At 38.6% G+C, this 15,893-nt stretch overlaps 1 protein-coding gene across 2 annotated transcripts; it reads left to right on the top strand.

Annotated features, from left to right (window-relative positions):
* The first annotated feature begins 455 nt into the window (after positions 1-455).
* Positions 456-15,893, top strand: LOC128222563 (uncharacterized). Of its 2 annotated transcripts, XM_052931641.1 has the most exons (5): positions 456-542; positions 12,875-13,036; positions 13,488-13,628; positions 14,078-14,152; positions 14,710-15,893. In XM_052931641.1, exons 2-5 carry the CDS (start codon positions 12,902-12,904, stop codon positions 14,731-14,733), a joined length of 375 nt encoding a protein of 124 aa, XP_052787601.1. In that variant the 5' UTR covers positions 456-542; positions 12,875-12,901; the 3' UTR covers positions 14,734-15,893. The 2 variants fall into 2 exon arrangements, with proteins under 2 accessions (XP_052787601.1, XP_052787599.1); XM_052931639.1 differs by having other exon boundaries at positions 14,078-15,893.

The raw sequence follows: 15,893 nt of genomic DNA, 5'->3' as shown, positions 1-15,893 counted from the left end.
GTGGTCCAGTGACTTTTCGCAGTTCTTCAGGACGCAACTCAGTTATCATGGTCAATGTAATACACAATTTGGTCCGTTGACTATCCGCAGTGGTTCAGGGCGAAACACAGTTGTCACGGTCGATGTAATACACACTGTGGTCTGGTAACTATCTGCAGTGCATCAGGGCGCACCTCAGTTGTCACGGTCAATGTGTTACACAATGTGGTCAGTTGACTTTCCGCTATGCTTTAGGGCGCACCCCAGTTGACATTGTCCGTGATATAGATATGACTAATACAAACCGATGAGCTGCTTCATTGCCTGAAATATAGGTTGTATTCTAAATAAATACGCAGAAATATACTTCTTTTAAACTTAATTTGAAAGTTCAACGCTTAAATTTAATGTGGTAAGTGAGTCATTATCGCTGCTGCTGTAGAACTTTGTTTATCTTTACCATCATATCGTGGGAGCTTGTATTGGGAGGTGGGACTGCGTGTTCCATTGGAATTGTTGTTTATCAAATTCCTGGTTGAGAACTTGCGATTCAAAATGTTCAGGTATGTTTGAGTTGTTTATTCCTAATAATCAGACCGAACGTAATATTTCATGATTTGAATATTTATATGTAATCCGCGGTAAATTAACTTTTCGAATACTTGTAAATAACAAATACTCATATTTTCCTAATTGTATTAAAATTATACTTGTTTTTATATTTTTTATTGTACAACTGTGTTGGTTGTGTATATTATAAATATGTCTACGTTTTAAAGTTAACATAGTTTTCACTTCATGTTCAAATTTGCTAATTGAAAACCATAATTAATGATCCTATTTTTAGATTATGATTTAATATCATAGTTTAAGATCATAGTTAACACTATAAGTGCCGATTATTCTTATTAATAATTATAAACTTTCTGGCTCAAAATTGTATACCTTCTGCACATAACTGTATACTCTCTGGCAAATAATTATATGATTTCTTGCCAATAATTGTAAAGATCAATAATGATATACTTTCTTTTATAATTGTATACTTTTGTATTATAATTTTACATATTCTATTAATAATTGTATACTTTCTGGTCACGATAAACATACTTTAGAAAGCAAATATGTAAATGTATAGAAATGATAATTTGTGTGGAAAATGGAGTTTAGTAACAGTCGTTCAGAGTATTTTTTTAATAATCTCACTTTTTCATGATTTTCATGAAAAAGTTGAAATGAACTGTCTCAACATGGAACGGTTCATATGTACTGTCTCAACATGGAACGGTTCATAAGTACTGTCTCAACATGGAACGGTTCATATGTACTGTCTCAACATGGAACGGTTCATATGGTCTGTCTTAACATGGAACGGTTCATATGTACAGTCATAACATATAGCGGTTCATATGTACGTATCAACATGGAACGGTTCATATGTTCTGTCTCAACATGGAACGGTTCATATGTACTGTCTCAACATAGAGCGGTTCATATGTACTCTCTCAACAGGGAACTGTTCATATGTACTGTCTCAACATGGAACGGTTCATATGTACTGTCTCAACAGGAAACGGTTCATATGTACAGTCATAACATATAGCGGTTCATATGTACGTATCAACATGGAACGGTTCATATGTTCTGTCTCAACATGGAACGATTCATATGTACAGTCTCAACATGGAACGGTTCATATGAACTGTCTCAACATGGAACGGTTCATATGTACTCTCTCAACTTGGAACAGTTCATATGTACTGTCTCAACATGGAACGGTTCATATGCACTGTCTCAACATGGAACGGTTCATATGTACTGTCTCAACAAAGAACGGTTCATATGTACTGTCTCAACATGGAACGGGTCATATGTACTGTCTCAACATGGAACGGGTCATATGTACTGTCTCAACATGGAACGGGTCATATGTACTGTCTCAACATGGAACGGGTCATATGTACTGTCTCAACACGGAACGGTTCATATGTACTGTCTCAACATGGAACGGGTCATATGTACTGTCTCAACATGGAACGGGTCATATGTACTGTCTCAACATGGAACGGTTCATAGGTACTGTCTCAACACGGAACGGTTCAAATATACTGTCTCAACATGGAGCGGTTCACATGTACTGTCTTAACATGGAACGGTTCATATGTACAGTCTCAACATGGAACGGTTCATATGTACTGTCTCAACATGGAACGGTTCATATGTACTGTCTCAACAGGGAACGGTTCATATGTAGAGTCATAACATATAGCGGTTCATATGTACGTATCAACATGGAACGGTTCATATGTTCTGTCTCAACATGGAACGGTTCATATGTACAGTCTCAACATGGAACGGTTCATATATACTGTCTCAACATAGAGCGGTTCATATGTACTCTCTCAACAGGGAACGGTTCATATGTACTGTCTCAACATGGAACGGTTCATATGTACTGTCTCAACAGGGAACGGTTCATATGTACAGTCGTAACATATAGCGGTTCATATGTACGTATCAACATGGAACGGCTCATATGTTCTTTCTCAACAAGGAACGGTTCATATGTACAGTCTCAACATGGAACGGTTCATATGAACTGTCTCAACATGGAACGGTTCATATGTACTCTCTCAACTTGGAACAGTTCATATGTACTGTCTCAACATGGAACGGTTCATATGTACTGTCTCAACATGGAACGGTTCATATGTACTGTCTCAACATGGAACGGTTCATATGTACTCTCTCAACATGGAACAGTTCACATGTACTGTCTCAACAAAGAACGGTTCATATGTACTGTCTCAACATGGAACGGGTCATATGTACTGTCTCAACACGGAACGGGTCATATGTACTGTCTCAACACGGAACGGTTCATATGTACTGTCTCAACATGGAGCGGTTCATATGTACTCTCTCAACATGGAACGGTTCATATGTACTGTCTCAACATGGAACGGTTCATATGTACTGTCTCAACAGGGAACGGTTCATATGTACAGTCATAACATATAGCGGTTCATATGTACGTATCAACATGGAACGGTTCATATGTTCTGTCTCAACATGGAACGGTTCATATGTACAGTCTCAACATGGAACGGTTCATATATACTGTCTCAACATAGAGCGGTTCATATGTACTCTCTCAACAGGGAACGGTTCATATGTACTGTCTCAACATGGAACGGTTCATATGTACTGTCTCAACAGGGAACGGTTCATATGTACAGTCGTAACATATAGCGGTTCATATGTACGTATCAACATGGAACGGCTCATATGTTCTGTCTCAACATGGAACGGTTCATATGTACAGTCTCAACATGGAACGGTTCATATGAACTGTCTCAACATGGAACGGTTCATATGTACTCTCTCAACTTGGAACAGTTCATATGTACTGTCTCAACATGGAACGGTTCATATGTACTGTCTCAACATGGAACGGTTCATATGTACTGTCTCAACATGGAACGGTTCATATGTACTGTCTCAACATGGAACAGTTCACATGTACTGTCTCAACAAAGAACGGTTCATATGTACTGTCTCAACATGGAACGGGTCATATGTACTGTCTCAACACGGAATGGGTCATATGTACTGTCTCAACTCGGAACGGTTCATATGTACTGTCTCAACATGGAGCGGTTCACATGTACTGTCTCAACATGAAACGGTTCATATGTACAGTCTCAAGATGGAACGGTTCATATGTACTGTCTCAACATGGAACGGTTCATATGTACTGTGTCAAGATGGAACGGTTCATATGTACTGTCTCAACATGGACGGTTCAAATGTACTGTCTCAATAAAGAACGGTTCATATGTACTGTCTCAACATGGAACGGTTCATATGTACTGTCTCAAGATGGAACGGTTCATATGTACTGTCTCAACATGGAACGGTTCAAATGTACTGTCTCAACATGGAATGGTTCATATGTACTGTCTCAACATGGAACGGTTCATATGAACTGTCTCAACATGGAACGGTTCATATGAACTGTCTCAACATGGAGCGGTTCATATGTACTGTCTCAACATGGAACAGTTCATATGTACTCTCTCAACATGGAACGGTTCATATGTACTGTCTCAACATGGAACGGTTCATATGTACTGTCTCAACATGGAACGTTTCATGTGTACTGTCTCAACATGGAACGGTTCATGTGTACTGTCTCAACATGGAACAGTTCATATGTACTGTCTCAACATGTAAGTGTTCATATGTACTGTCTCAACATGGAAAGCTTCATATGTACTGTCTCAAAATATAAGTGTTCATATGTACTGTCTCAACATGGAACGGTTTATATCTACTGTCTCAACATGGAGCGGTTTATATTTATTGTCTTAACATGGAGAGGTACAGATGAACTGTCTCAACATGGAGCAGTTCATATGTACTGTCTGAACATGGAACGGTTCATCTGTACTGTCTCAACATGGAACGGTTCATATGTACTGTCTCAACATGGAACGGTTCATATGTACAGTCTCAACATGGAGCGGTTCATATGAACTGTCTTAACATGGAGAGGTACAGATGAACTGTCTCAGCATGGAGCAGTTCATATGTACTGTCTGAACATAGAACGGTTCATCTGTACTGTCTCAACATGGAACGGTTCATATGTACTGCCTCGACATGAAACGGTTCATATGTACTGTCATAACATGTAGCGGTTCATATGTACTGTCTCAAAATGGAACGGGTCATATGTACTTTCTCAACATGGAACGGTTCATATGTACTGTCTCACCATTGAACAGTTCATATGTACAGTTTCAACATGGAACGGTTCATATGTACTGTCTCCACATTTAACGGTTCATATGTACTGTCTGAACATGGAACGGTTCGTATGGACTCTCTCAACATGGAACAGTTCATATGTACAGTTTCAACATGGAACGGTTCATATGTACAGGTTCAACATGGAATGGTTCATATGTACTGTCTTAACATGGAACGATTAGTATGGACTGTTTTAACATTGAACGGTTCATATATACTGTCTCAACATAGAACGGTTCATATGTACTGTCTCAACATGGAACGGTTCGTATGGACTGTCTCAACATGGAGCGGTTCATATGTACTCTCTCAACATGGAACGGTTCATATGTACTGTCTCAACATGGAACGGTTCATATGTACTGTCTCAACATGGAACGGTTCATATGTACTGTCTCAACATGGAACGGTTCATATGTACAGTCTCAACATGGAACAGTTCACATGTACTGTCTCAACAAAGAACGGTTCATATGTACTGTCTCAACATGGAACGGGTCATATGTACTGTCTCAACACGGAATGGGTCATATGTACTGTCTCAACACGGAACGGTTCATATGTACTGTCTCAACATGGAGCGGTTCACATGTACTGTCTCAACATGAAACGGTTCATATGTACAGTCTCAAGATGGAACGGTTCATATGTACTGTCTCAACATGGAACGGTTCATATGTACTGTGTCAAGATGGAACGGTTCATATGTACTGTCTCAACATGGACGGTTCAAATGTACTGTCTCAATAAAGAACGGTTCATATGTACTGTCTCAACATGGAACGGTTCATATGTACTGTCTCAAGATGGAACGGTTCATATGTACTGTCTCAACATGGAACGGTTCAAATGTACTGTCTCAACATGGAATGGTTCATATGTACTGTCTCAACATGGAACGGTTCATATGAACTGTCTCAACATGGAACGTATCATATGAACTGTCTCAACATGGAGCGGTTCATATGTACTGTCTCAACATGGAACAGTTCATATGTACTCTCTCAACATGGAACGGTTCATATGTACTGTCTCAACATGGAACGGTTCATATGTACTGTCTCAACATGGAACGGTTCATGTGTACTGTCTCAACATGGAACGGTTCATGTGTACTGTCTCAACATGGAACAGTTCATATGTACTGTCTCAACATGTAAGTGTTCATATGTACTGTCTCAACATGGAAAGCTTCATATGTACTGTCTCAACATAAAAGTGTTCATATGTACTGTCTCAACATGGAACGGTTTATATCTACTGTCTCAACATGGAGCGGTTTATATTTATTGTCTTAACATGGAGAGGTACAGATGAACTGTCTCAACATGGAGCAGTTCATATGTACTGTCTGAACATGGAACGGTTCATCTGTACTGTCTCAACATGGAACGGTTCATATGTACTGTCTCAACATGGAACGGTTCATATGTACAGTCTCAACATGGAGCGGTTCATATGAACTGTCTTAACATGGAGAGGTACAGATGAACTGTCTCAGCATGGAGCAGTTCATATGTACTGTCTGAACATAGAACGGTTCATATGTACTGTCTCAACATGGAACGGTTCGTATGGACTGTCTCAACATGGAACGGTTCATATGTACTGTCTCAACATGAAACGTTTCATATGTACTGTCTCAACATGGAATTGTTCATATGTACTGTCTCAACATTGAACGGTTCATATGTACTGTCTCAACATTGAACGGTTCATATGTACTGTCTCAACATTGACCGGTTCATATGTACTGTCTCAACAAAGAACGGTTCATATGTACTGCCTCAACATGGAACGGTTCATATGTACTGTCTCAACAAAGAACGGTTCATATGTACTGTCTCAACAAAGAACGGTTCATATGTACTGTCTCAACATTGAACGGTTCATATGTACTGTCTCAACAAAGAACGGTTCATATGTACTCTCTCAACATGAAACGGTTCGTATGGACTGTCTCAACATGGTATGGTTCATATGTACTGTCTCAACATGAAACGGTTCGTATGGACTGTCTTAACATGGAACGGTTCATATGTATTGTCTCAACATGAAACGGTTCATATGTACTGTCTCAACATGAAACGGTTCGTATGGACTGTCTCAACATGGTATGGTTCATATGTACTGTCTCAACATGGAACGGTTCATATGTACTGTCTCAACATGGAACGGTTCATATGTACTGTCTCAACATGGAACGGTTCATATATACTGTCTCAACATGGAAAAGTTCATATGTACTGTCTCAACATGGAAGGGTTTATATGTACTGTCTCAACATGCAACAGTTGATATGTACTGTCTCAACATTGAACGGTTCGTATGAACTGTCTGAACATGGAGCAGTTCATATGTACTGTCTCAACATGGAAAAGTTCATATGTACTGTCTCAACATGGAACGGTTCATATATACTGTCTCAACATGGAAGGGTTTATATGTACTGTCTCAACATGGAACGGTTTATATGTACTGTCTCAACATGGAACGGTTCATATGTACTGTCTCAACATAGAACGGTTTATATGTACTGTCTCAACATGGAACGGTTCATATGTACTATCTCAACATGGAAGGGTTTATATGTACTGTCTCAACATGGAACGGTTCATTTGTACTGTCTCAACATGGAACGGTTCATATGTAATGTCTCAACATGGAACAGTTCATATGTACTGTCTCAACATGGAAGGGTTCATATGTACTGTCTCAACATGGAGCGGTTCATATGTACTGTCTCAACATGGAACGGTTCATATGTACTGTCTCAACATAGAACGGTTCATATGTACTGTCTCAACATGGAACGGTTCATATGTACTGTCTCAACATGGAACGGTTCATATGTACTGTCTCAACATAGAACGGTTCATATGTACTGTCTCAACATGGAACGGTTCATATGTACTGTCTCAACATGGAAGGGTTCATATGTACTGTCTCAACATGGAACGGTTCATATGAACTGTCTCAACATGGAAGGGTTTATATGTACTGTCTCAACATCGAACGGTTCATATGTACTGTCTCAACATGGAACGGTTCATATGTACTATCTCAACATGGAACGGTTCATATGTACTGTCTCAAAATGGAACGGGTCATATGTACTTTCTCAACATGGAACGGTTCATATGTACTGTCTCACCATTGAACAGTTCATATGTACAGTTTCAACATGGAACGGTTCATATGTACTGTCTCCACATTTAACGGTTCATATGTACTGTCTGAACATGGAACGGTTCGTATGGACTCTCTCAACATGGAACAGTTCATATGTACAGTTTCAACATGGAACGGTTCATATGTACTGTCTCAACATGGAAGGGTTCATATGTACTGTCTCAACATGGAACGGTTCATATGTACTGTCATAACATGTAGCGGTTCATATGTACTGTCTCAAAATGGAACGGGTCATATGTACTTTCTCAACATGGAACGGTTCATATGTACTGTCTCACCATTGAACAGTTCATATGTACAGTTTCAACATGGAACGGTTCATATGGACTGTCTCCACATTTAACGGTTCATATGTACTGTCTGAACATGGAACGGTTCGTATGGACTCTCTCAACATGGAACAGTTCATATGTACAGTTTCAACATGGAACGGTTCATATGTACAGGTTCAACATGGAATGGTTCATATGTACTGTCTTAACATGGAACGATTAGTATGGACTGTTTTAACATTGAACGGTTCATATATACTGTCTCAACATAGAACGGTTCATATGTACTGTCTCAACATGGAACGGTTCGTATGGACTGTCTCAACATGGAGCGGTTCATATGTACTGTCTCAACATGGAACGGTTCATATGTACTGTCTCAACATGGAACGGTTCATATGTACTGTCTCAACATGGAACGGTTCATATGTACTGTCTCAACATGGAACGGTTCATATGTACTGTCTCAACATGGAACAGTTCACATGTACTGTCTCAACAAAGAACGGTCCATATGTACTGTCTCAACACGGAATGGGTCATATGTACTGTCTCAACACGGAACGGTTCATATGTACTGTCTCAACATGGAGCGGTTCACATGTACTGTCTCAACATGAAACGGTTCATATGTACAGTCTCAAGATGGAACGGTTCATATGTACTGTCTCAACATGGAACGGTTCATATGTACTGTGTCAAGATGGAACGGTTCATATGTACTGTCTCAACATGGACGGTTCAAATGTACTGTCTCAATAAAGAACGGTTCATATGTACTGTCTCAACATGGAACGGTTCATATGTACTGTCTCAAGATGGAACGGTTCATATGTACTGTCTCAACATGGAACGGTTCAAATGTACTGTCTCAACATGGAATGGTTCATATGTACTGTCTCAACATGGAACGGTTCATATGAACTGTCTCAACATGGAACGGTTCATATGAACTGTCTCAACATGGAGCGGTTCATATGTACTGTCTCAACATGGAACAGTTAATATGTACTCTCTCAACATGGAACGGTTCATATGTACTGTCTCAACATGGAACGGTTCATATGTACTGTCTCAACATGGAACGGTTCATGTGTACTGTCTCAACATGGAACGGTTCATGTGTACTGTCTCAACATGGAACAGTTCATATGTACTGTCTCAACATGTAAGTGTTCATATGTACTGTCTCAACATGGAAAGCTTCATATGTACTGTCTCAACATAAAAGTGTTCATATGTACTGTCTCAACATGGAACGGTTTATATCTACTGTCTCAACATGGAGCGGTTTATATTTATTGTCTTAACATGGAGAGGTACAGATGAACTGTCTCAACATGGAGCAGTTCATATGTACTGTCTGAACATGGAACGGTTCATCTGTACTGTCTCAACATGGAACGGTTCATATGTACTGTCTCAACATGGAACGGTTCATATGTACAGTCTCAACATGGAGCGGTTCATATGAACTGTCTTAACATGGAGAGGTACAGATGAACTGTCTCAGCATGGAGCAGTTCATATGTACTGTCTGAACATAGAACGGTTCATATGTACTGTCTCAACATGGAACGGTTCGTATGGACTGTCTCAACATGGAACGGTTCATATGTACTGTCTCAACATGAAACGTTTCATATGTACTGTCTCAACATGGAATTGTTCATATGTACTGTCTCAACATTGAACGGTTCATATGTACTGTCTCAACATTGAACGGTTCATATGTACTGTCTCAACATTGACCGGTTCATATGTACTGTCTCAACAAAGAACGGTTCATATGTACTGCCTCAACATGGAACGGTTCATATGTACTGTCTCAACATGGAACGGTTCATATGTACTGTCTCAACAAAGAACGGTTCATATGTACTGTCTCAACATTGAACGGTTCATATGTACTGTCTCAACAAAGAACGGTTCATATGTACTCTCTCAACATGAAACGGTTCGTATGTACTGTCTCAACATGGTATGGTTCATATGTACTGTCTCAACATGAAACGGTTCGTATGGACTGTCTTAACATGGAACGGTTCATATGTACTGTCTCAACATGAAACGGTTCATATGTACTGTCTCAACATGAAACGGTTCGTATGGACTGTCTCAACATGGTATGGTTCATATGTACTGTCTCAACATGGAACGGTTCATATGTACTGTCTCAACATGGAACGGTTCATATGTACTGTCTCAACATGGAACGGTTCATATATACTGTCTCAACATGGAAAAGTTCATATGTACTCTCTCAACATGGAAGGGTTTATATGTACTGTCTCAACATGCAACAGTTGATATGTACTGTCTCAACATTGAACGGTTCGTATGAACTGTCTGAACATGGAGCAGTTCATATGTACTGTCTCAACATGGAAAAGTTCATATGTACTGTCTCAACATGGAACGGTTCATATATACTGTCTCAACATGGAAGGGTTTATATGTACTGTCTCAACATGGAACGGTTTATATGTACTGTCTCAACATGGAACGGTTCATATGTACTGTCTCAACATAGAACGGTTTATATGTACTGTCTCAACATGGAACGGTTCATATGTACTATCTCAACATGGAAGGGTTTATATGTACTGTCTCAACATGGAAGGGTTCATTTGTACTGTCTCAACATGGAACGGTTCATATGTAATGTCTCAACATGGAACAGTTCATATGTACTGTCTCAACATGGAAGGGTTCATATGTACTGTCTCAACATGGAGCGGTTCATATGTACTGTCTCAACATGGAACGGTTCATATGTACTGTCTCAACATAGAACGGTTCATATGTAATGTCTCAACATGGAACAGTTCATATGTACTGTCTCAACATGGAAGGGTTCATATGTACTGTCTCAACATGGAGCGGTTCATATGTACTGTCTCAACATGGAAGGGTTCATATGTACTGTCTCAACATAGAACGGTTCATATGTACTGTCTCAACATAGAACGGTTTATATGTACTGTCTCAACATGGAACGGTTAATATGTACTGTCTCAACATGGAACGGTTCATATGTACTGTCTCAACATGGAAGGGTTCATATGTACTGTCTCAACATGGAACGGTTCATATGTACTATCTCAACATGGAACGGTTTATATGTACTGTCTCAACATGGAACGGTTCATATGTACTCTCTCAACATGGAACGGTTCATATGTACTGTCTCAACATGGAACGGTTCATATGTACTATCTCAACATGGAACGGTTTATATGTACTGTCTCAACATGGAACGGTTCATATGTACTGTCTCAACATAGAACGGTTCATATGTACTGTCTCAACATGGAACGGTTCATATGTACTGTCTCAACATGGAACGGTTCATATGTACTATCTCAACATGGAAAAGTTCATATGTACTGTCTCAACATGGAACGGTTCATATGTACTATCTCAACATGGAACGGTTCATATGTACTATCTCAACATGGAACGGTTTATATGTACTGTCTCAACATGGAACGGTTCATATGTACTGTCTCAACATAGAACGGTTCATATGTACTGTCTCAACATGGAACGGTTCATATGTACTGTCTCAACATGGAACGGTTCATATGTGCTATCTCAACATGGAAAAGTTCATATGTACTGTCTCAACATGGAACGGTTCTTATGTACTGTCTCAACATAGAACGGTTCATATGTACTGTCTCAACATGGAACGGTTCATATGTACTGTCTCAACATAGAACGGTCATATGTACTGTCTCAACATGGAACGGTTTATATGTACTATCTCAACATGGAACGGTTCATATGTACTATCTCAACATGGAAAAGTTCATATGTACTGTCTCAACATGGAACGGTTCATATGTACTCTCTCAACATGGAACGGTTCATATGTACTGTCTCAACATGGAACGGTTCATATGTACTGTCTCAACATAGAACGGTTCATATGAACTGTCTCAACATGGAACGGTTCATATGTACTGTCTCAACATAGAACGGTTCATATGTACTGTCTCAACATGGAACGGTTCATATGTATTGTCTCAACATAGAACGGTTCATATGAACTGTCTCAACATGGAACGGTTCATATGTACTGTCTCAACATAGAACGGTTCATATGAACTGTCTCAACATAGAACTGTTCATATGAACTGTCTCAACATGGAACGGTTCATATGAACTGTCTCAACATGGAACGGTTCATATGAACTGTCTCAACATAGAACGGTTCATATGTACTGTCTCAACATGGAACGGTTCATATGTACTGTCTCAACATGGAACGGTTCATATGTACTGTCTCAACATAGAACGGTTCATATGAACTGTCTCAACATGGAACGGTTCATATGTACTGTCTCAACATAGAACGGTTCATATGTACTGTCTCAACATGGAACGGTTCATATGTACTGTCTCAACATAGAACGGTTCATATGTACTGTCTCAACATGGAACGGTTCATATGTACTGTCTCAACATAGAACGGTTCATATGTACTGTCTCAACATGGAACGGTTCATATGTACTGTCTCAACATGGAACGGTTCATATGTACTGTCTCAACATACAACAGATCATATGAACTGTCTTAACATGAAACGGTTCATATGTAATTTCAGGTAGAACTGCTCCAATACCGAGGAAAGATGGTACGACTTTTCCTGTACGTGACGCTGCTATTTCATGTGTATATGTTATGCGAGGGGAATGGTTCAAATGTTGAAAAGAAGTTGGAGCATTTGGAAAATATCATTTCTGGAATGCAGACCTTCATTATGCACGTGAGAAAGTGTTTATATTTAATTGAGTAGCAATGATGTGGTAGTGGTAAAATATTATTATCTTTAACATAATGCAACAGTGGATTTTGATCTTAAAAGTATAATTTGCAATCAACCATTGAAAAATAGTGACGTAGCCTCTATTCTAGTATACAAAATTGGATGTCTCTTCGGGCCAAGAGACATTCAATTTTGTATACTAGAAGGATATGTTAGCACCTTAGTCCATTCATAACATTTCAACATTTGAGCGTTAAGCGGCCAATGCTTGCTAAAATGTTATGTTTTACTAATTGCTTCACTCTCAAAATAATCTACATGACAGGATACATATGTTATATTCTTGCTAGTCATTGATCCATTAAACCTTTCGTTTTATCGTACAAATCCATCTTTGCTGTAAGGAAACCCTTAACTTATGTTCTTCGTTATGTGGACTTTTCTAATTCAGGACATGTTACTGATGAAGACAAAGTTAGCTGAGACGGACAAAAAAATAGAGCAGATATTTGATCGACTTGATAACAAACACAGTGTTCCCCGTCTAGACGAACACCACGATGAATCATACGTTAACATGGAACTACAAATGGTATAATACATAAGTTTATTATTTACTAACTAGTGTTTCCATAGAACTTTTCTAAGCGTTCGACATTACCTTGCTTTAATATGTTTTAATTAAGATGTAATGTATCAGATAAAGATTGGAAGAATAAAGTCCAAACATATGTACAAGAAATAATCAAAACAATTTGAGGGACAGCTCCTTTATACATGTCTTAACTGTTTATGCAGCATGTTAAGTTTGCAGTAATATTGGATCATTATTTGGAATACGTCAGTAAATAACACGTGTGCAAAATGTGAATGTCTTCATTTTAAATTTGAACTATATAACTGCACAGCATTTATGATCACACGCAATATGCCACCACCACATACAGTTAAATACAGCAAATAACGAAAATCTTTGAAATTTCAAACACGTGTTCACATTTGTTTTATTTTCCTCTGATAAACACACATTTTCCCTTTTAGAGATTTACAGAACTCACAAACAAGTTTGAGACTAAACTGGATAGTTTAGCAGAGACTTTATCAAATCAAACGAAGGTAATTGCAGATCTTGAACACCAATTTGAAAATAGTAAGATTAACTCTAACGATAAGATGTTTGAAATGACGTTGAACAGAATTAAACGCGCCTTTATGATCGAAAAGGTAATCTTGGCTAAGGAATCTCGCTCTCTTCATGAAACATCGGAAACGTTAAGGAAAGTATCAAAAACCATCATAACAGATGTCATTACTACTATAGAAGCGTTGAACAGGACACAAGCAATTTCTGTCAATAACATGAAACAAGAAATTCAAACTGTGGCTTTTTCTGTTAAAGAGGACTTCAGAGAAACAGTTAAGAAGATATCTAAAGATGTTGTCAAAACTATCAACGACACTGGAAACCATCTGATAGGAAATGTCTTAGAACTGAAAACATATCAGACCGAACTCAACAATTTAACAATTGCCCAATTACAGGAAATACAGCTACTTCATTCTCGACTTGATGATATTCTCTTAGTCACGAATAGCGATAACATGAAGTTAAATATGATATATGAAGTTACTACAATGGACCATGGGTTTATTGGAAAAAACCTGTATTACAGTTATACCGGATCGGGCGACGCTGATTCACCATTAGTTAAGTATTTCTACGTGCCCAGCGCCAGAGCAAGACTTGCCAATGCCACACTATACGTCACAAACGGTGTTCAGGGTCGGCTTGAGGTTAACGTGAATGGAGAATGGGGAACAGTGTGTGATTATAACTTTAATACTATAGATAACTCAACTGCTGACACAGACGAAGAGACAGTCGCGTGTAGAACCCTGAACGCGGGGTTCGCCAAAGGGCTGGCCCTGCCTAATACTCCCTTTGGTCAGAATACGGGGCAGATGATGATGAGGAAAGACTGTGATGGCCAAGAACATTCATTACATGATTGTAGGGACAATGGGGATCCAACCTTTTGTGGGCACGAAAGGGAAGTACACTTGCGTTGTTTTGAATAAAGTCTTAGACAGGGAACTGGACGTTTGTTACTGGAGTAAGGATTGTGATTTGGATAGTGATTATATATTTGAGTGTCAAAAAAGGAGACCGGTTGTTGTGTAAATGATTCTCTGTGATGTTTTTGAATGATTGTTTAAGTTAACCTTTATAAAAATGGACTTGTGTTAAGGATATTACGCCTCGTTATTTGGGTATGTAGAACTGATAAAAACGAAACCAGTTTATACGTATATAATTGTTTAAACATATTTTATTCAGCATAGGCATTGGCTCGATGTAACATATGTTGTACAATAATAAACATGACATATTTTAACGGATTTAAACGAAAGCCTATCTTATAATGGTTTGTTTCCGGCCAATCACTTTGCCTGTTTCTATTGTATAACAACACTACATACGTCAAGTACAGCCATAGCGTAGTTTCTTATATAATAATATTAACTTTATTTCGGCCTACTTATTCGCATCAAACTATTCGCAGAACAATAAATAAAATCTTCATTTTGCGACTCATGTGTCATGTAATAAAAGTAATGTTTTATGAGTTGTTAATTTACAAAAGGTGTTGTGAATTCGAAAAGGATATGGTAAATCCCGTCAAAGATTCCCTTTAAAAAAATCTAAATTTGTTGCATAACATTTTTTCATCTAATGACATCTTACCTAAGATCTTAATATATAATGAAAAAATATTTTCATGAGGCCATTAATGCAGACACAAGCGAGTCTGTTTTTCGATGTTCATGACCGGACGTCTGCTACTAGTGCTTTCAA

The sequence above is a fragment of the Mya arenaria genome, chromosome 16, assembly GCF_026914265.1.
Source record: "Mya arenaria isolate MELC-2E11 chromosome 16, ASM2691426v1".
NCBI classification, from domain to species: Eukaryota; Metazoa; Mollusca; class Bivalvia; order Myida; family Myidae; genus Mya; species Mya arenaria.
This window is presented reverse-complemented; position numbering and strand designations above follow the sequence as displayed.

Excerpts from the sequence above, each read along its gene's own strand:
- LOC128222563 (XM_052931639.1), top strand. The coding sequence starts at position 12,902 with ATGGTACGACTTTTCCTGTACGTGACGCTGCTATTTCATGTGTATATG. Across the intron at positions 13,037-13,487 it reads TGCAGACCTTCATTATGCAC|GACATGTTACTGATGAAGAC; the intron begins GTGAGAAAGTGT and ends TTTCTAATTCAG. Across the intron at positions 13,629-14,077 it reads TTAACATGGAACTACAAATG|AGATTTACAGAACTCACAAA; the intron begins GTATAATACATA and ends TTTCCCTTTTAG.